At 44.2% G+C, this 22258-nt stretch overlaps 1 protein-coding gene across 1 annotated transcript in view; it reads right to left on the bottom strand.

Moving 5' to 3' along the window:
• Positions 1-9617: 9617 nt before the first annotated feature.
• The window catches only part of PRKCH (protein kinase C eta), a 225349-nt gene continuing 212708 nt past the window's right edge, over positions 9618-22258 (bottom strand). The window contains exons 13-14 of the mRNA XM_046009945.1: positions 12261-12404; positions 9618-10753 (exon numbers count right to left, since the gene is read on the bottom strand). Coding sequence (XP_045865901.1) covers positions 10607-10753; positions 12261-12404 — 291 coding nt within the window. The 3' untranslated portion in view covers positions 9618-10606. The remainder of the gene's footprint in view (positions 10754-12260; positions 12405-22258) is intronic.

Genomic DNA, 22258 nt, shown 5'->3' with positions numbered 1-22258 from the left:
CTTTGAAAAAATTAAATAAAATTTGGGTCACCAGATATGAGGTCTAAACCCTTTACTCCTCAGGGAGAAGATTAGAGTTTTGAGTTCTTTCCTGGTTGTGTGTCATAGCACTAGGGGGTGAAGTTTCTGATAAGACAATCTCTACCTCTTCTACCCATTTTTATGTGGGTTTTTCCCCCCTCATTTACCCCATGTGTGGAGTCACTTTGCTAGTTTCTGGATTTCTTTCAGAGGAAATTGTCCTGTATGCAACTATAGATTTAGTACATCGCTAGGAAGAGAGGAGTTTGGAAGCCTCCTATATTGCCATCTTGAACCAGAAATGTAAAAGCTTAAACTTTGGGGTTCCTAGGCGGCTCAATCAGTTAAGTGTCTGCCTTCGGCTCAGGTCATGATCTCAGGGTCCTGCAAATGAGCCCCACATCAGGTTCCCTGCTCAGCAGGGAGTTTGCTTCTCCCTCTCCCTCTCCCTCTGTCTCCCTTCCTCCTCCCTCCTCTCCCTTCCCTTGCTCATGCTTTCTCTTTCTCAAATAAATAAAAGCTTTAAGGAAAAAAAGAAAAAGCTTTACTTTCTTCTACTACTCTTTTTATCCTCAAATCTTAATTCAAGTTTTCACTTCTGTTTTCAAACAGTTGAGTATTTCACTTCGAAGAACAACCATTTCTTAATGCCTCTGGTTTTCTCTGCTGAGATATTTGCCCCAGAAAGATCACCAGTAGCTGGGAATGGAGACTGGGGCCAACACTGTTGGTTACTTGATGAAACTGTTCTTCTTTTATCCCTTCCATACTCCTAGAACCTGATTTGGTTGTCCTTCCTTATCTTTCAGTAGCGATTGAATTCTTCTGTAGCCCCAGTTGGCTAAGTCATAATTTGTCTCAGACTTAGTCTCTAAGCCACTGGTTCTGTATTTTAATTGCAGGGTGAAATCATCTGGGAAGTTTTAAAAAATGCCACCAATCCCACGTGGGACTATAGGGTGCCCTTGGGGTCAGTGGCTTGGCTTCCATTTCCCTTCGCGAGTGACTGGTTTTAGGTATGATGATGTGATGCTAAACTGGTCAATGGGAAAGGGAATAGGAAGCTGGGAAATTTCCAGGAAGACTTTCTACTTTAAAAAAAAAAAAAGAAAAAGCCTTTACAAAATTGAAGCCATGATTTGGGGGTGTCCTTCTTCTGTCCTTCTGTGTTGTCTGTGTGTGCCCTAAGGTGAAGGAGCTTTGTTTAATTTAGGAAGTGATCTGTGGATATTACCTCATTTGATCCCCCTCTCTTCTGAGGTAGTTAATAGCTTGCTATTGGTGATGATTCCCATTTTACAGTCAAGGAGACTAAAGTTCATGGAAGTTTCAATGCTTTCTCCCCCATGACATTTCTCCCCAGTGACAACCGCCCATAGGAGCAGAGCCAGAATAAACCCAGCTTGGCCTGGTTCTGGAGACCATAATTTTCAACCTATTAGTGGTGTGCTGATAAGCTGCCAACTACATAAAAAACAAAAACTTCTGACAAATGCTACAAATGTTCGTGGTATAAATATTCTCACTATGCCCAGTTTTAAGTTATGCTGTGAATTCACCAAATACTAGCTTAAGAGTTTTGTGTAGTTGATTCTTGTGAGCCTGTATGAGCCAGCTTTAGCAAACCGCTAGAAAGTGAGGCAAGTGCTTAAACCCAGCCTTTGGTGCTAAGAACCACATTTCTCACCAACTTCCAAAACAGAGCTTTCTCTTAACACATGCCTCCCCAGAGCAGATTTTTTTTTTTTTAAGATTTTATTTATTTTTCAGAGAGAGAGAGAGAGAGAACACACAAGCAGGGGGAACAACAGGCAGAGGGAGAAGCAGATTCCCTGCCGCGCAGGGAGCCCAAGGCAGGGCTGGATCCCAGGACCCTGGAATCCTGACCGGAGCCAATGGCAGACACTTAATCAACTGAGCCACCCAGGCGTCTCCTAGAGCAGGTCTTTAGGCTGGAGTTCTGCCTTGTTAAGATGGGTGCTTAGCTCTTTTTCCTTGAAGGTAGATAAACACCGTGGGGAGCAAACCATTAGAGGTAAACTTCAGAGGTGTTTTAATGCCTCCAGGATGCCAGTGATGCAGACCGGAGTCCCAGGGGCCATTTCTCATTCTTTGGTGTAGTGAGCCAGGAGAGGCTTTACCATTTGCTTTGTCTGTTTGCCATCTGAGTTGCTGTGCCCTTTGTACACACTTGCTGAGCTCCCCCAAACAATGCTGTGCCAGATTCATGGCTGTGTGGTAGAGTAAAACAGGGCCCGGGCCATATGGCCAGCGGAAGCATTACAGTAGGACAACTCTGGGCCTGTTCCAGCGGGCCAGGGGAAACAGCACAGTTAGAGTGTGCTTGCTAAGCCCATTTCAAACTGTGGCATAGTAGTCTCTAAAGGCTTGCAGGGACCTCTCTGATCGTTCAGGCTGACCTCCTGCTCATCCTCCCACCAGGGGCTATAGACTGTGTGAAGATGTCCAGTGATGGTAAATTCCCTCCCTGCCAAGGAAGTGACAGTACACTGGAGTACTTTTGTTGAAAAAAAAAATTTTTTTTTTAAGTCATAACAAATTCTGTAACCCCTGTTAGAGCCTGACATCCTAGTTCTGATGCTGGGGCTATACACTTCCAGGCTAGTCTCTCTGCGTATAGCAAATATATCAGAGTAGACCAGGTTATGCTACAGTGATGAAATGCCACAATCTCACTGGCATCAAATAGTAATAAAAAGAACTATTTCTTGTCATGCAAACTGTCCAACAAAGGCTGGCTGAGGGCTTGGCTCAGGTAAATCACTGGGGATGTAGGCTGTCAGAATCCAGGTGTCCTCTCTCAACCTAGCCATTCACTTGGAGGAAGGAGTCTGGTCCACTAGAAGAAAAGGACAGTCTCTCCCCAGCACTGAACTGTTCTATCTCACAAATATTGTATATCATTCTGCTCTTGTCCATTAGAACTATTCTTGTGGCCTTATCTGTCCATAATGAAGCTCCCACCACATGTCCAGGGGGCAGAGAGCTGGAAATACTCAGAGAGCAGCCTTAGTGATTATCACAATAGTTTTTCATATATTGGAAGGCAGTTAGGCCATTCTCCTGTCTTCTTACCCAGGCTCCCCCCAGTTTACCTCCTCATGACTGTCTTCTATACTTTATCTCTCCTCATCAGTTGACTTTCCTCAGAACGTGGTCGAGCTTTGTGTCTCTTCACGCCGGCTGTCTAGTGTGGAATCCGGTTTTCCAGGTCCAATCTAATCTTGGCGGAGCTCAATGGAGCTTATCCACTTACCCTCTGGGGCCCCACGTTTGGAACTCTGGAACCTCAGATTGTGTCTTTAGTTTTGTGGCCACAGCCACAGAACCCTGCAATTGTATAGTCACTATTCACCGGACTGTAAGCTCCAAGATGGTGGGGCCTGTTTGACTTGTTGTAGTGTCCCCTTCACTTGGAACAAGGTCTGATAAATCATAATGGGTTGACTGCATACACTTACTCTTTTCCTCTGCCTCCTTTTTCACTTGTACTATGAAGTCCTGACTCCATCTTGTCCTGACATAATTAGCTTTTCAGACTCAAGTACAGGTTATATTCATTTCTTAAATTTGTTGCAGCATATAGGTATGAAAGACTATTGCAGGAGTCAAAAAATGTGTGTTTGACACCCAGTTCTGATTATACCCTTCAGTACCATGTTTAAGCCCCTATAAGCTGGCAGGTGCCATGGATACAATCATGAGGAAGACCAGAGGCCACCATTCCACTGAGTCGGTTAATTCAGGCAAACCATATAACGACTTCAGACTGTACATTCCATGAATGCAAGCCTCTTTGGGTGTTTTTTCATTCTAGTTTTCCCAGAAATGAGATCATGCCCGGCAGATAGTCAGTGCTCAGTCAATTATTAGTTTAATGACTATGTGGACTTCTAAGCTTTGGTTAGCTCTTTCGAATCGGAATCCGCTGGGAGGTCATATGTAGTAGCTCTTTGTTCCATTGTCTAGTTTTTGTATTTCCTCGTGTTGCTTGCTTGATATAATGAGATTAAAGAAAGGTGTGAAATTTGTCTGTTAATCCCAAGGGAGTACAGGTTATCTAAGGTCGTAGAACACTATTCCAGAGGAGTATCCATCTGTTAGTTACCATACTTAGACTCCCATTGTTCATTGAACCCAGCTAGGCCACAAGTTGGTGAGACTTCGTCACATATGCGAATGAAGCTCAAATATGTGAAACCTATCCTACACCTCTGAACCAACTGGTCTGGAAACCATCCAAAAAGAAAATGAGATTAGGCTTTCCAGTTTCTCTCTATGAGCAGTCCTGATGATCAGTACCGTTTCTGGTGCTCCCAAACTACTACTAGAGTAATTCTGTTCTGCAATTTTGCTTGTACTTGCTTAGATGATCTATATAATCTCTTTATTTACCTTGGGCTACACTCCATTTTGCCAATGACTTTTGTAATTGTTTATACCTTAAATTCTTTCCCTCAAAGAAAGACACAGGAAGTAGAGCTGAGATTCATTTCTTTCATTGTGTTCCAGTATCAGTTTCTACAAGGGGGCTTACCTTCTCTTGATATTGTGCTGATCTTTAGAAAGCCATTTTTCCTTTCCATATGAACATGAGAAATAAGGCAATCAGGTATGAGAGATTGACATACGATTTTATTTTTATTTATTTATTTATTTATTTTTTAAAGATTTTATTTATTTATTTGACAGAGAGAGATCACAAGTAGGCAGAGAGGCAGGCAGAGAGAGAGAGAGAGGGAAGCAGGCTCCCTGCTGAGCAGAGAGCGCGATGCGGGACTTGATCCCAGGACCCTGAGATCATGACCTGAGCCGAAGGCAGCGGCTTAACCCACTGAGCCACCCAGGTGCCCCTGACATACGATTTTAGGAGCAAGTGATCTGTATGAGCCTCATGGGAATTCGGCATTGAGAGGGTATGCAGAGAGGGGGTGTGGTTGTGAAAATTGCATGGAGATGGACAGGGAGGCAATCGGAGTGATAGTCTTGTGTGAGGCATGAGCAATATGGCGTTGACCAACCATATCCCTCTGCTCACCTTTAGTCATGAGAGCACAAGCCTGGAAGAACTTGAGGGATCATCTAGTTTATGACTGACACTGTCAGGTCAAACAACTACTAGATTATCTCTGGTTTCTAATTTGCAATATCTGCAAAGAAAATTCTCGTCTCAACCTCTGTACGCCACCTGCATGTTTGACCACCCTCAGTGCCTACACAAATGTTGCTCTGTTTAGCTGGAATTCTTCTAGCTACGGTCCAAGCCCTTAGAAGAATGGAACCTCTGTGGGTTAGAACTGCCTTGGTGGCCTGAGAAAGGCAGTCCTGGGAGGTGTGGAAGGATGGTACATAGGAACAGGAGTGTAATGCCCAGTTTCTAGTAAGAATACACAGGACTTCAGGGTCTCATTTTATTAGGGATGCTCGTCACAGAGATCTTTATCCAGAAGTCAAACACCTTGGTTCTACTAGTAGCATGCCAGGCCTAGGGAACACCTTGAACACACATCTTCTTTCCTCTGAACTGGTCCACAGACATGCTGAGTGTCCAGAGAGTGACCAGCAGGTACTGGGGTTGGGGTATGGTCTCTGTTACCTGGTCAGAAGGGACTTAAATATACCTTCAGGTTAAATAAAAAAGAACAAAAGCTTTCCCGAAAGGCTTGAGGAAAGAGCTACTTTAGGATAAACCAAATATTTTTTAGCCTCTTTTTTATACCCAGCAGCACAGTTTCAATCACAGTACGGGTCATGCATGTCAATCAGGGCAGCAGCATGAACTCAAAATAGACTGCAAGAAGTTTTTAAAAGAGTCTCCTGAGAAATCTCTGCAGCCAACCAGCCAGAAAAGCAAAAGCCCCCCAGCTTGGAGCTGGCACAGCCTCCCTGTCAGGTGAGATGGGCTACATGAGGAACACGGGCATCCCCTTCTGCCCCTGTTCTGGTGGACAGCCCCCCCGCCCCGCAACCTTCCCTCGCTGCTCTGCAATCGTGGACAATCATTGCCAATACCCACTGACCATTTTCTCCATCCCAGTCCTGGCTGAAGTGCTTGACCTAGAATAATGTGGTGAATTTCTGCGGTAATAACAGAAGGCTGGCAAGGGCTATTCTCCCATCTCACAAATGAGAACATTGTCGTCTAGGGGCAAGAATGCCTTTCCCGAAGAATAGAGGGCAAAGCCGGTTCCTAGGTCTGCACAGGACTCCAGTCAGGACTCCTAAACCCCTGCGAGGAGGCAGGAGCACGCTCACAGGTGGTCTGTACCGGGGAGGGGCTGACGCAGAGGGATGCCAAAGACCCAGAACACCTGAGAGAAAGACGATGGTAGCGGCCCTTTCTGGGTTCTCAAAGAGCCTATGAGATAAATGTGCAGATCAGGATTTTATGGAGTCCTGGGGGTTGGAAAACTGCCTCCGACTGGTTGAGCTCTGAAAAATCAAAATGCTAGAGGGAGAGCATACAGATGAGATCAGCTCATGGGCGTGAGTGAGGGAGGGGGCAGGAGGGGACGAGCGTCTGCCCAGAGAGTGGAGGTGCTCATGGGGGTGAGTGAGGGAGGGGGCAGGAGGGGACGAGCGTCTGCCCAGAGAGTGGAGGTGCTCATGGGGGTGAGTGAGGGAGGGGACGAGCGTCTGCCCAGAGAGTGGAGGTGAGGGTGGGGGCAGCTGGGACTGGATGAAGCGAACTGTGGCATTCTTCGTTGTGGTTCTAATTCAGCACAGGAAGGAAGGGAGACTACAAAGGCCCATTTATAACCATGCTCCCATCCACGGTGTTTGGAGAAACATCTGACCCCGGGTTGGTTTCCACTGCAAATGTCTCAGGCTGTCTCTGAGTCTTATCCTTGGATAATGTAAAATACGCTATAGGACCCACCGTGACTGTGTGCCAAGGGCATTTTCATTTTGCGTCAGTGCAGCCAGATGAAGCAATCAGGATGACCAAATTTGGGACTAAAGATTGGATAAAATATTATGGTGTTGGCCCATGATAATGGTCAAGGCCAAAGCAGCGGTGGCTGGAATATTTGTGAGGCCACATATACCAAATTAAGATCAGTAAGTGAGAAATGAGTGTTTTTATTTTTCTTCTTTTCTTTGCTACCAGGCTCTAGCAGCCCTGTAGCTGTCCCAGCTGCCACGGTCGGCCCCACACTACACACCTTCTTTTCAGTGATGCCACAGCTGGGTGGTAAGTTACTGAAACAGGGGTACCCTGGGGTGGGGGGGCACAGGGAAAGGCCTGGAAACCCCACCTCGGGTCAGAGTGCTCCTCAGGGGTTCAGATGTCTCAGTATGACCCAGACAATTTCCTCTTCCTCGGAGGCCCGGATCCAGATTGCATCAGTCCGGCCTGCCCCAGTTCCTTGGAGTGGGGGTTAGTGGTTCCAGGCCTTTGACACACAAATCATATATAATCTTACTGCTGATAAATGGTTCTGCAGACAGGATGACTAATACTGTCCTGCCCAGCTGCAGTTTATCTAGTGTTCCCTGCGAAGCCCAGTCTACACCCTTCTTGTTTTCAAAACCCTACAAAACCGGGAAAAATAAAATCGGCCTTGATAAAAGGCACTCACGAACTTGACCAAAAGTGGGGATTCTGGAGTTAAACTGCCTGGTTCAAGACCTGACCGTAATGCTTTAGTGTAGGATGTGGGACAAGTCAGGTAATCTCTATCTCAGTTTCCCCATCTGTACAATAGAGAGTGGCCACTTCTTGGGATTTGGAATGAGTAAATACACTTAAACATTTGGAAGAGGGCCTCACACCGGAATTAAATGTCAGTCATTAGTAAGTGAAAACATCTTCTGGGGTCAAAGCTGATCAAAGTCTCAACATATCAGTTCTCCTTTCAAATTCCCCACCATTCATGGACTTAATGGGGGGAGAGTTTGGGAAAGTAGGGAGGGATGGATATGGGGATGAGGACAAAGTGGGGAGGACAGTAGGGTGATAAGGCCTGTTTTTCAAGATTCCTTACCCAAGAGGCGAGATGGTACTGCGGGAAAGGGTAAGTGTGACCTTGTCTTGACTTCCATGCCCTCAGCTGAGCGGGAGGGAAACCTGGCAGCCCAGCAGACTCAGCACCTGCTGACCAAATGGCTCATGTCCAGTCTATTGCAGGAAGTACGGGCGGGTGAACTTGCTGATCCTCAGAAAGGACCCAAGATTTAGAAGAATGGATTAAAGATGTGAAGAGCCCTAACCTTGGACTTGGAGACTCCTGGAGCTTTAGGTAAACATCCTGTACCTCCTCTCTCTCCTCGCATAGAGGAGGGAGGAAGCAGCAGCGCTGGAAATCCTCTCCTGGCATGATCGTTGATATTCTGCTGGGTCGGCCTGGGATTGAAAGAATGGACTTAAACCAAACTGGGCAGCCCAGGTAGTGGGTCTGAATAGATTGTGAAAAGGGAATTTGCTGAGTGATTAAAGAGAACATTTGGGGCCTTTGTGGGGCTATGATGGTTTTTGTAAATAAACACAGGAGGTATGCTTTATTGTTCATCCTTCTTTACCTGTAGGGAGTAAATAAACCACATCAAGTAGCTCCTCAGCCTCACACAGCCATAGAAGACTGAGCTGGCACCTAGCTATGAAGGTTCCTGGTCCCCTCACTGCCCACCGAAATAGAAAAATCCCTCCCCTTCCAGAAGTCTGGTGGATTAGAACTTCAGTAATTTAGGCTCTAGACTAGATCCACTCCTTCCCAAGTCTGAAACCTTTGGGCAACCAATTAAACTTCTCTGAGCCTTTCTCTTCTTATTTATCAAATAAACTCTGGTAGTCACACTGGAAACGGTGGTAGAAGGACCAGATGATGTAGTGAAATTGTGTAGCTTGGGTGTGTCTCTGTACCGCTAGGTGCTAAACAAAAGTAAATTGAGGTCCCTAGTGACTCTGTTCATTCAAAAGTCCTTTTTCAGCTAGGAATACAAAAAAGAACTCAGGACAGAGATTTTCAATAGTGGCTAGATACCCTTTGGCTGCCCTGTAATTCTGCACTGGGTTTGTAAACAAAGGCCATGTTCTAGCCAATCTTTGTGTTCAGAAGTGATGCGTATCCTCCCTTGGAGATGTAGTTAAGCACCGCCTCCCTCTTTCTCCCTTGCTAGGGCAATCTTGGCAGCTATATTTTCCACACAGCATATTTATGAGATCCAAGAGGGCCATTGAACTTGCACTATGTTTTATGCGACTGAGAATTCAACATTGTGCTGAGGCACTGAGACAGAAGACTGCTCTGTCACTGCACAGCTTAGTAGTACCCTGGGCAGCAAGAGGTCAAGTCCGCTTAGGGAGACGCAGTTTCTATCAGCTTTTCAGGAATTTGCTTTATGAGTTCTAGCTATTCTGCTCAAAACCTTTTAGCTATCTCATCTCCTACTGGGGATGGGACAAATCATCCTAAACAGAAAGTTTGCTTTTGCTACAAAATGCATTTATTTCCAGACAGACAAAATTCTCCAGCTGCATATATGAGTACATATTCTAAGGTCCTTTGGTAAATGTCCTGTTTGTAAGAGTCATTTCTAATTATTAAAACGCATACCAAACATTTTTGTCTCTTAAAATATAACTTAAATAACCTGCTAATGTGTAAGCCGTAAGTCTGGTCATTGACATGAGTGGCGTGCAATTCTTCAGAGTGTGGTGTGGTATCAACACATCATCCCACGCTGAGCTTTCACAAGTCCTTGGGCAGCAAGCCCCTGGCTCACCTGCTGTTTGCGTGGACAACTGCCCTTGTGGCAGCAAGCCCTCTTCTGTGGACAAAGTTATGTGGAGACAAAGAAGCATGATATATGCAACATGGAGAGGCATTTCACAGAATGCAAACACCATTCAGGTACATAAGTGGTCCAGAGCATGAAAGTTCAGTGCGCACGTATCTGTGTACACTAGCCAGGCGCGTGGCACCATCTCACTGGGCACTCAATAAATATCCGTTCATGTGAGGATAAGAGAATAAGCTGGAACAGTTGTCTTGGTGCCCAACACCTGTTTTCAAGACAGGGCTTTACGCTGTGAGTTCTGTTTCTTCAGAGTAAATCATTCTGCTTGGAAAGCCATTCATTTCCTTACCTTCAAATTCTTCATTAGCATTTACAGACTTCTTGCAGTCTGCTGGTATCCGGTGCTCACTGGCTTAAGAGGAGCACAAGGTGGCCCAGACCAAGTCTTGATTTGCCTGTTGAAGTGAAAAGCCGGTTGGCTCAGAATTTCTAGGATTGAGTTGATTCTTCACACCTTCTCTTGTGTTGGATATGGGGATATCCTAATATCCCAAGCCCAGAGGAACCGTGGAAACTCCTAGGTTGAGCAGTATACTTCTTCATGAAATCTCATTTCGGTATCCACTCTTTTCAGCACCCTGGCTTCATGAGGACTTGAAAGAGTTGACCTCCTGAAGTTCTGTCCTTCAGAGTTTTCCACCTGCGCTCTGAAGGCAAGGTTCTTGTTCTAAGGCTGATACTGGGGAATGCCCCACAAAGGAAATTCCTGGAAAGTCTGGATTTGCTTTTGATTCTCATATCATACCTTTCATTCCCCATAAGGCTAAGGTTGCAATTCTGGAGACACAAAGGAAAAGTTTCTAAATTCATCCTGGTTAATCATAGGAAGATGTCCCTCATCAATTGGGGTTAAAACTGGCTCTTCCTTAATGAAGTCAGGGTCGAAATTACTGACATCTTCTCGGGATTTCTGTCAAAAGGAAACAAGGGTCAGATTCTAGAAACAGGAGGCTTTCCCTGGGCCTGCACACTCTCCGGGGAGGTCAGAAGGGCTCTGCAGCCCTGGGAGCCGCAGTATTTACAGTTAGGACCATTAGGACTAAGCGCGTTGTAGTAATTCTGCTGTGCCGTGTATTGTTATGGGCATTTGGGAACCCCCACTTCACTAACCCCACGGAAATCTTGCCGAGAAGGCCCGCCTCAAGCTGGGAGACGAAGCAATTACTTTGGTCACCTGATCCAGCCCTCTCAATCACCCTTTAGCTGGCATTTCACCAAAGTGCCACTTCTCGATGGGCTCTACCGAGGGACACACATACTTGGTTGTCAACAGAGTGTAAGTTCACACTTGCCTCACCAATGGCTTATACACAGGACTCTAGGTATGAAGAGATTTTCTTGAAAGACGTGGAAGCACAGAGTTAGGAAGCAACTGCCTCTTGCTTTACTCACCAGTTGGCTTCCTGTTGTCTCGCTGGCAAAGCCTTCCCTCCTACCTGAGGCATTGGCAGGGGAGGCCTGGTAAAGGAAGTGGCTTGACGGCTGGGTGCCTGGTGCCCAGCCTTGGGGGCTGTTACAGATTAAGTTGGCTGTATGTTTGGAAATGTTGATATTTTACATCTTTATAAACTAATGCTGGAATGCTCACTTCTGCCATTGTTAGATCTCTCGTTTTTCTTACCTAAGTTGAAGATATGTTTCTGCTTTCTCCACTGTGGATCTCTTGACCCAAAGCCAGAGATAGACCACCCTCAGGAGTGCCCCCTCAGCTATACCTTGCTTGGGAAGGTACCCCTGGCGTGCCCGGTATTTCTCGAGTTAAAAGGGATTTGGCCTGAGCTCTGGGCAGCAGTAGCTGATCCAGACCCAGGCCCTCTAAGCCAAGGAGCCAGGTTCAGTGAAGTGGGTAGCATTTCATGCCTTTTCCACTTCCTTGAGGGTTTGGGAAAGGTACCGGGGGAGTGTGAGGAAACTGTAAGAACAATGAATTTCTCAGCCCCACTCTCTTGGGGAAACCTAGAAAGTTTTAGGTTTTTTACGCTCTAGAAAGTTTAGGTTAAGGGAGAATGGATTTCAGAGCAAGCAAGAGGTGAAACATTTGAGAAAAGTAACCTGGAAGGGCCAGCCTCCTCCTGGGTGAGCCCACCTTGCAGGGGTGAGGCTGAACTTCTGGTTCGGTTATTCCATAGGGGACAACAGATTTTGGTAGAACACGGAGACATTTTAAGAAAGAGGAAAGTCTACTCTTTTTTTTTTTTTAGAGATTTTATTTATTTATTTGACAGAGAGAGATCACAAGTAGGCAGAGAGGCAGGCAGAGAGAGTGAGAGGGAAGCAGGCTCCCTGCCGAGCAGAGAGCCCAATGCGGGACTCGATCCCAGGACCCCGAGATCATGACCTGAGCTGAAGGCAGCGGCCTAAACCACTGAGCCACCCAGGCGCCCCGAAAGTCTACTCTGATGGTCTTAAACACTTACGATTCTGGGTCTGAAAGGTGGTTCTACTTGGCGATGGTTCAGCTGGGCCCAGTCGATTTCCTTAAAGAAAGGATGTCTCAAGATGGCATGCTCTCCGCCCTGCGTAAGGCTACCCAGGCGCATGGTGGGGTTCTTGGTCATGAACTGAGAGGGGAAGAAAGAGAGTCGATCATTCAATAACATACAACAATTAGGTCACAAGATGGTAGACACCAGCCCTGGCAGAGGAGCCTGGTGTGAGGCTTTCTGGCTGATCTTGCTTAACTGGCTGAATTTTCCATTATGGGCACCGCCAGCATGAGTCATCCCTGAAAGGCGCAATTGCTTGTGTGTATTTATGGCCTTTGCCACTTCCATTTCAGACGTGGCCACTAAAATAAAGCTGAAGGGTCCAGTTTTCTTCACTGTAAATACCATGTATTTTTCTTTCCCTTTTAAAGAAAAACTCTTTATAAAATAGTGTGCCTTTCTCCAACACTGCAGTTGCCGACAGCCCACAGCTTATGAATAGGGCTACTTTTAAGAACAGCTGTGCCATTTTCTGAGGACCCGACTAGCCGGCCAGGGTTCCTACTCTCTGGCAAGACCACAGAGAGAAGAGTGAGGGTCATTATTTTGAAGATCTGTGGGAAGAAGCTGTGAGAGTAAAAAAAACCCAAAGTTGGCCACTTTTCTTTATGCAACAAAGATGCTCTCTTCTCCTACCCTTCTATTTTGAAATGGTGAATGACTGAGAAGCTTCCTACATAGACCATTTAAGCAATGTGTGTAGATAAATCCTCTATATATACCAATCGGGTAACTTCCCTTAGGCTGAGCTCCTATCAGGATATTTGGGACTAAATCGTCTTTGACAAAAAGGCCCGTAAGTTGTTCTGATCCTGTCTAAACCAAGGATTCGCACAGGATAATTTGCTTTTTGGGGGCCAGAATGTGATTTTTCAATTTTAAAGACACTCAAGCTGATTTAAAATAATAATTCAAAGTAAAAATGGCCTTGATTTAAACTTTACCACAAAACTTCTTAATCCAAGTTATATTTAACCAAGTTTAATCTGTGAGAACAAGAGAAAAGATCTCGTTCTGCTGTGGAATATTCAGAGTAACTACAAAGCCCCTGTGGTTGGAGGCAGTGTTGGGAGGCGGCATCCCGGGCTGGCCAGGGGTCCGGAGCTGCAAAGCCTCCACTGGTGACTCTGGGGTGGGGAGAAGGCTGCAGAACTCCCGAAGTGACAGGAGAGACCTCGGAACACGCTGAACAGCCCTCCAAGGGAGCCAAGAAAAAATGCAGACACCAGTGGGGTTTAACAGCTTTTCCTCCCTCCTACGGACAAGGAATTCAGGGCCACAGGTAGGGCTGGAGTAGAGGCGCAGCCTGAAAGTCTGAGGGGCTTTCAGAGCCACGCCAGTCCAAGCATTTAGCTCAGCTCAGTGAGAGCGAGGCGTTCAAGCTGCCTAGGTTCTCTCGGCTCAGCCTGTGCACTCAGAAAGGAAGGGGGAAATATGTACACAAGAGAAACAAGCATGGGGATGCAATCCCTAATGGAACAGGCATCTATTCTAAGAGCTAATGAACAAACAATGCTGCAGAAAACCTCAGAATACAAGGATGGTAGAACAGACCCCAGTGGCTTGTGGGAAATTCCCAGGCCTGCCAATGAGGAGAGCAGAGGACATCTTGTGAGTGTGCGGGTACAAGTTGTTCTTCTGGGCAAAAGGAACAGTGCCTGGCTCTCACTGCCAGAGTGGCAGAAGCCCAGCGTCCAGCAGACTTTGTCCATTCTTCTTTGCCCCTGGCACTGAAGCCAGACTCCCAAGGGGCACTGTGGAGAGGCACTGGGCGTGAGGGAAAGGAGACCAACTCACGGCTGTTCTTCCTCTAAATGCTGCATCCTGGAAAGGGAGACCGTCAGAATAACCCTTTCACTAGCCTGATACCTTCTCTTAGGTTCTGGTAGGTCCTTCTGAATAACCAGACAGTTTTGTTTTGACTTTTAGTATCTTGTTCTGAGCCCATTAGACATAGCCATCCTCCAGGGGCTTAAAAGGGGGATCAATTTACAAAGGTTTACATGGTGTCTAGTGCATGCAAGGCCATATACCAGCCATTGTGGGGACAGAGATGGCAAAGACAGTGCCTGTCCACGAAGGAGCTGATCGAGTGAAGGGGGAAGAGGCCAGCAAGCTTTGTGGCCATCACAGCTGGGTGAAATGAAAAGAGAAGGCATGGTGGCTTTGAAGAGGGGCTGGTCACGACTCCTCGGTGGCACTTGACGAGAGAGGAGGGGGATGAAGGGAATGAGCACAGGCCTGAAGGAAGAAGACGGTCGTGTCCAAAAGCCAGCACAGGTGCAAAGGAACATACACTGTGGTGTGACTGGCACATGGAGATGGTTGCGGAGCCAGGGGAGGGGTGGACTGCTGGGACGGCTAGCCCATGGGAGCCACCGGAGTCCTAGGAGAGGTGAGTGAGGCTCCAGCCACAGTGTACTGGGTATGTCCTGAAGGAGGAGGTAAGATTATTAGACAGTTAAGAGGTGGAGAAAATAGCTGAGAGGACTGGACAAGTTCAGAAACGAGCAAGGTTTCTGGTTAGTGGGAAGTTAGAGATAGGAGCAAGTCCTGGAGGGCTTGTGGAAGAAGGAGGAACACAATCCCCACGGGCTGGCCTTGCAGTGGGGGTGAGCAGGAGTGCAGGGTCACGGCGGTCTGCTCTGGCTGACTACTGGAGGTTGGTACTGGATAACAGACATCAGTAACCAAAAAAGGGCAATAGATTACTGGTAGCATTAACCACAGAAGCAGTAACATTAGCAATAGCAGTGTTTTGGGGGAATGGAACAAAAACATCCAGCATTTCTCAAGACCTGACAGGGCGCAGATCTGGGAGGCCGAGCTCAGCTTTGCATTTGAGTGTGCAGACATCCCCATGGAAATGACTAGTCATGTAAATCCAGGGTGCAGGCGAGGATTAGAGCTCTGTCCGAGACAGCAACATTTGGTGAGAGGGTAAGAGATGAAAGCTGGTAGGGCAGGCAAGACTATGGAAAAGGAGAGAGTATACAAGACCAGCCCCAGGCCTCAGACATCTTATTTGGTTCACACAGCATGTTTTAAAATAATTTTAATTACTTGTCAAATATTTAAAAACTAGGAAATGTCATTTAAGAGTCAAGTTTTCCACTTTCTCTTTGAAGATAGAATATTCTAGAACACTAAACTTGCACTGGTTGATATACAGGGCCTAGAGTCCAGCAGTGGCTGCCTTTTCAGATGGAGCATATGATCTCTGGTCAGCCACATGCCCCACCACTCCACACTGCCTCACAGCTAGTGGGCTTCACTCACTGACTTTACATGGTTCTGAGCCCTGGCACAGAGACAGAAAAGCCAGGGTAGGGCTTCTGGTTCAAGATAGCAACCTAGGAAGGCCCCAAACTCATGTCATCCCTGGACATATCAAATCTACACCTATTTTATAAAGCAGTTCTCTCTGGAGAGGAACTGAGGGCTGACCGAACAGCTTCTGCACAACACAAGCTAGATGGAGACATGATAACATGCTCATAAAGGGAACACTTGATGTTGCAAACCGAAGTGGGGAGGAATAGTATTCAGAGACTTTGAGTAGATTCAATTGCCCTGGAGCACAGAAAAAAATCATTTAAGAGTACAACTAGAATATAAAGCATTCAGCCCTAGAAGCTTTACAAATGGTAGGAGACGTGCTAGAAATCTCTCCAGGCTGGAGGGGCTGGTGAGTATTATGAGTGCAGTCCCCCTCCACCTTGGAAGCATGGAGAGAAGCAAGGTCCAGTGCCCTAGTGAGACTGACACCTCAGTGAACCCTGGGCCCCTGGTCCGGGGTGGCCCCAGCAAGGCAGCCCCCAGGGCACTTGTGGTCAACATCCACTATAGTTCCAAACTTCCTGCCAAGGTGACACAGCACACCATTCCTGAGATACTCCAGGCCACACAACTTTGCCTCCAGATGACTTGCTAGGGCTCCTCCAGTACAAAGTGATCTGGTACCTTCTAACTCAGTTCCAGCAGCCCAACCAGGGCTCCCCGTTAGAGCACCTTGGGCAGCAATAGCCTTGGCTACAGGTGCCTATTGCGCCGAACACTTGGGGACCCCCTGGCTTGCACCAGCTTCAGCTATCCTGCTAAGATGCCCTCTGCTCTCTGGGAGGGCCCCAGCCCATGCCTGCTTCAGCTGACCTGCCAGAGCACCCTCTGCCTAAAGAGCCACAGGCTGTCTCAGTCCAAACACACTTCAACTCTTGCCATCCCAGCAGGACAGCCCCAACATGGAGTGCCCCAGGACTCCCAGCCCACCCTGGCCTCTCCAGTGAACCAACCAAAGTCCCCAGGTACACATAGTCTACACAGGGACAACCCTACAACAGACCATTCCTTCAGCTCTAGGAGAAGTAGCTTTTCCGCTTAATTCATAAAAATTAACAGAAATTCAAGCAAAATGAAACAGAGGAATATGTTCCAAATGAAAGAATAAGACAAAACCTCAAAAAAGAACTAAATGAAATGGAGATAAGCAATATGCTGATGAAGATTTTAAAGTAATATAAAGATTTTCACTGGACTGAGGAAAAGAATAGATGAAATGAGGATTTCAACAAAGAAATAGAAAATATAATAAGTGAAAAGTACATGAGAGGGAATCAATAGTCCATTAACAGATGCAGAAGAATGGATCAGTGATCTAGCAAATGATAAAGGAAAGCCCCAAGCTGAACAGCAAATAAGAAAAAAGAATCTTTAAAAATGACAAATTAAGGGATCTCTTAGACAGCATCAAGCAAACAAACATTTGCACTATGAGGTCCCAGAAGAAGAGAAGAGAGAGGGAGAAAGGGACAGAAACTTATTTGAAGAAGTGAGAGCTGAAAACTTCCCTAACCTGGGGGAAAACACAGACATCCAGTTTCAGGAAGCAACGAGTACTGCAAACAAGATGAACCTAAGAAGGCTCACATCATGACACATAATTAAAATGTCAAGGAGTAAAGATAGAGAATTTTAAAAGCAGCAAGAGAGAAGCAGCTAGTTACTTACAAGGGAAACCCCATGAGGCCATCAGTTGGTTTTTTAGCAGAAACTTTGCATATATCATGCTACTCTCTTCTGGCCTGCAAAGTGCTGAGGTAAAAACCTAAAACCAAGAATACTTTAAACAGCAAGATTACCATTCAGAATTGGAGACAAAGAATTTCCCAAACAGAGGTTAAAGAAGTTCATCAACATTAAACTGGCCTTACAAGAAATGTTAAAGGGACTTTTTTAAGTGCAAAAGCAAAGGCCATACTTAGAAGAAAATTATAAATAAAAAAATGTAAAATGTGACTACATATACATAAAACATGGACTGGGGAGTAAAAAAGTTTTTTTAGAATATGTTTGAACTGGGGCACCTGGGTGGCTCAGTCAGTTAAGTGTCTGCCTTTGGCTCAAGTCATGATAACAGGGTCTTGGGATTGAGCCCCACAGTGGGCTCCCTGCTTAGTGGGGAGTGTGCCTCTCCCTCTACCCTTCTCCCCCCTCTCCACTCGTGCTCTGTCTCTTGATTTCCCTCTTTCAAATAATCCTAATTTTTTATTATGTTCAGTTAGCCACTGTATAGTACATCGTTGGTTTCTGATGCAGTGTTTAGTGACTCATTAGTTGCATATAACACCCCATGGTGTTATATGTGCCTTCCTTAATATCCATCACCCTGTTACCCCATCCCCTCACCTTCCTGCCCTCTGATACCCTCAGTTTGTTTCCTGGGGTCCATAGCCTCTCATGGTTCATCTCCCTCTCTGATTTCTCCCCCTTCAGATTTCCTTCTCTTCTCCTATGGTCTTCCGTGCTATTGCTTATGTTCCACATGAGTGAAGCCATATGATAATTGTCTTTCTCTGCTTGTCTTACTTTACCTAGCATAACCCACTCCAGTTCCATCCATGTTGATGCAAATGGTGGGTGTTCATCCTTTCTGATGGCTGAATAATATTCCATTGTATATATGTACCATATCTTCTTTATCCATTCATCTGTTGAAGGGCATCTCAATTCCTTCTATAGTTTGGCTATTGTGGACATTGCTGCTATCAACACTGGGGTGCATATGTCTCTTCTTTTCACTACATCTGTATCTTTGGGGTAAAAATCTAGTAGTGCAATTGTTGGGTCGTAGGGTAGCTCTATTTTTTTTTAAACATTTTATTTATTTGACAGACAGAGGTCACAGGTAGGCAGAGAGGCAGGCAGAGATTGAGGAAGGGAAGCAGGCTCCCTGCTGAGCAGAGAGCCTGATGTGGGGCTTGATCCCAGGACCCTGGGATCATGACCTGAGCCGAAGGCAGAGGCTTTAACCCATTGAGCCACCCAGGCGCCCTGGGTAGCTCTATTTTTAACACCTTGAGGAATCTCCATACTGTTTTCCAGAGTGGCTGTACCAGCTTGCATTCCCACCAACAGTGTAAGAGGGTTCCCCTTTCTCCACATCCTCGCCAACATTTGTTGTTTCCAGTTTTATCAATTTTTGCCATTCTAACTGGTGTAAGGTGGTTTCTCATTGTGGTTTTGATCTGTATTTCCCCGATGGCTAATGATGTGATGTCTCCAAAGGCAAGGGAAACAAAAGCAAAAATGAACTTTTGGATCTTCATCAAGATAAAAAGCTTCTGCACAGCAAAAGAAACAGTCAACAAAACTAAGAGGCAACTCACAGAATGGGAGAAGATACTTGCAAATGACATTACAGATAAAGGCCTGATATCCAAGATTTAAAAAAAAAAAAAAAAGTACATTTGAACTTAAGTGATCATCAACTGAATATGGACTGCTATATATTTAGGATGTTATATGAACCTCATGGTAGCCACAAACCAAAACCTATAATAGAAACACAAAAAATAAAAAGAAAGCCAAGCATAACACTTGAAATCCATTAATCACAAGGAAAGAGAGTAAGAGAAGAAAAAACAAAGAGTAGAATTACAAAGACAACTGAAAATAATTAACAAAATGGCAAAAAGTACATACCTATCAATAATCACTTTAAATGTAAATGGTCTAAATATTCTAATCAAAAGAAATAGGTCTTGTTTTCTTATCCATTCTGCCACCCTATCTATGTGCTGCCTTCAAAAAACTTCCTTCAGAATTAAAGACACATACAGTGTGTGAAAGGATGGAAAAGAATTCCATGTAAAAGAAAGTGAAAAACAAAGAGCAATACTTTTACCAGACAAAATGGACTTTAAAACAAACACTGCAAAAAAGACAAAGAAGGGCATTACATCATGATACAGGGATCAATTCAAAAAGAGTCTACAACAATTGTAAATATCTATGCACCCAACACTGGAGCACCTAATTACATCAAGCAAATATTAACAGATATAAAGGATAAATTAACAGTTATACCATAATAGTAGGGAACTGTAACACGCCACTTATGTCAATGGGTAGATCATCCAGACAGAAAATAAATAATAAAACAATGAATGACACATTAGACCAGGTGGACTTAACAGGTATATATAGAACATTCCATCTCAACACAACAGAATACAGTCTTTTCAGACAACAGAATACATTCTTTTTAGGTGCACAAAGACTATTCCCTAGGATAGATCACATTAGGCCACAAAACAAGTCTCAATAAATTTAAGAAGATTAAATCCTTCCTACATCTTTTCTGACCACAACAGTATGAAACTAGGAATCAATTATAAGAAAAAAAATGGAAAAAATACAAACATGTCAAGGCTAAGCAACATGCTACTAAGCATGTAAGAAATTAAAGAAAAAACCATGAAGATAAATAAAAATACAGTAGAACAAAATCTTTGGGCCACAGCATAAGCAGTTCCAAGAGGGAAACTTCTAAAAATACAGGCCTACTTTAAGAAATAAGAAAAATCTCAAACTATTTAAACTTATACCTAAAGGAACTAGAAAAGGAAGAATAAAACCTGAAGTTAGTAGAAGGAAAGAAATAATTAGAGCAGAAATAAATAAAACATAGACTATAAAAACAATAGGAAAGATCAAAGAAACCAAGAGCTGGCTCTTTCAAAAGATAAACAAAATCGATCAACCTCTAGCTAGACTCCTTAAGAAAAAAAGAGGACTCCAAAAAATCAGAGACAAGAGAGAAGTCACAACTGACACCATATAAATACAAAGAATTGTAACAGACTACTACAAAAAAATTATTTGCCAACAAATTGGACAGCTTAGAAGAAATGGATAAATTCCTAGAAACATATAATCTTCCAAAACTGAATCAGGAATAGAAAATCTGAACAGACCAATTACTACTTAATGAAATTGAACTAGTAGTCAAAAAACTCCCAATAAACAAAACTCCAGGAACAGGTGGTTTCGCACATGAATTCTACCAAATATTTAAAGAAAATTTAATACAAAATTCAATAAAAATTTCAATAAAATTCAATAAAAATTCAATAAAAATTTCAAAAAATTTTTCAATAAAAATTCAAACTATGCCATAAAATAAAGCTTCCAAATACATTCTATGAGGCCAGCATTACACAGACACCATAACCAGACAAGACAGTACAGAAAGAGAGAACTTTCATCCCTGATGAACATAGATGCAAAAGTCCTCAACAAAATATTAGCAAACGGCATTCAACAATCCACTAAAAAAATCATTCACCACAACTGAGTGGAATTTATTTTGGAGATGTACAGATGGGTCAATATTTGCAAATCAATTAACAAAATGAAAAAAAATCATATCTCAATAGATGCAGAGAAAGCATCTGATAAAATTCAACATACGTTCATGATATAAACTCTCAACAAAGTGGGGCTAGAGGGAACATGCCTTAACAAAATAAAGGCCACATATAAGAAACCCTCAGCTAATGTAAGTCAATAGGGAAAAACAGCTTTTCCTCTAAGATCAAGAATAAGACAAGGATGTCCACTCTCACCATTTTCATTCAGCATAGTACTGAAAATTCCAGTGGCAGCAATTATCAAGAAAAAGAAATAAAAGGCATTTATATTGTCAAGGAAGAAGTTAAACTGTTACTATTTGCAGATGACATGTTACTACATATAGAAAAAGCCTATGAAAAATAATAAATTCAGTAAAGTCATAGGATGCAAAATTAACACACAGAAATCCATTGGCATTTCTTTTTTTTTTTTTTTTTAACGATTTTATTTATTTGACAGACAGAGATCACAAGTAGGCAGAGAGGCAGGCGGAGAGAGAGGAGGAAGCAGGCTCCCCGCTGAGCAGAGAGCCCGATGTGGGGCTCTATCCCAGGACACTGGGATCATGACCTGAGCTGAAGGCAGAGGCTTTAACCCACTGAGCCACCCAGGCACCCCCGTTGGCATTTCTATATATTGATAACAAAGTAGCAGAAAGAGCAATTAAGAAAACAACTCCATTTCGCATTGCATCAAAAAGAATAAAATCACTAGGAATAAACTTAACCAAGGAGGTCAAAGACCTAAACTCTGAAATGTATAAAATATTGATGAAAGAAATTGAAGACCTCACAAACAACTGTAAAGATATTCCATGCTCATGGATCAGAAGAGCTAATATTGTTAAACTGTCTACACTACCCAAAGGGATCTACAGATTCAGTGAAATCCCTCCAAAATAATAACAGCATTTTTTCCCACAGAACTAAAACAAATAATCCTACAATTTGTATGGAACCGCAAAAGACCCTGGATAGCCAAAGTCATCTTGAGAAAGAAGAACAAAGCTGAAGTGTCACATTCCCAAATTTCAAGATATGCTGCAAATCTATCAAACGGTATGGGACTAACACAAAACCAGACACATACTTCAAAAGGCTAGAATAGAGAGCTCAGAAATAAACTCTTGCTTATACACTCAATTAATCTATGACAAGGAGATAGTGCAATGGGGAAAAGACAGTCTCTTTAATGGCTCTGGGAATACTAGATAGCTACATGCAGAAGAATGAGAC

Source organism: Meles meles, chromosome 6, assembly GCF_922984935.1.
Source record: "Meles meles chromosome 6, mMelMel3.1 paternal haplotype, whole genome shotgun sequence".
Lineage (NCBI taxonomy): Eukaryota > Metazoa > Chordata > Mammalia > Carnivora > Mustelidae > Meles > Meles meles.
This window is presented reverse-complemented; position numbering and strand designations above follow the sequence as displayed.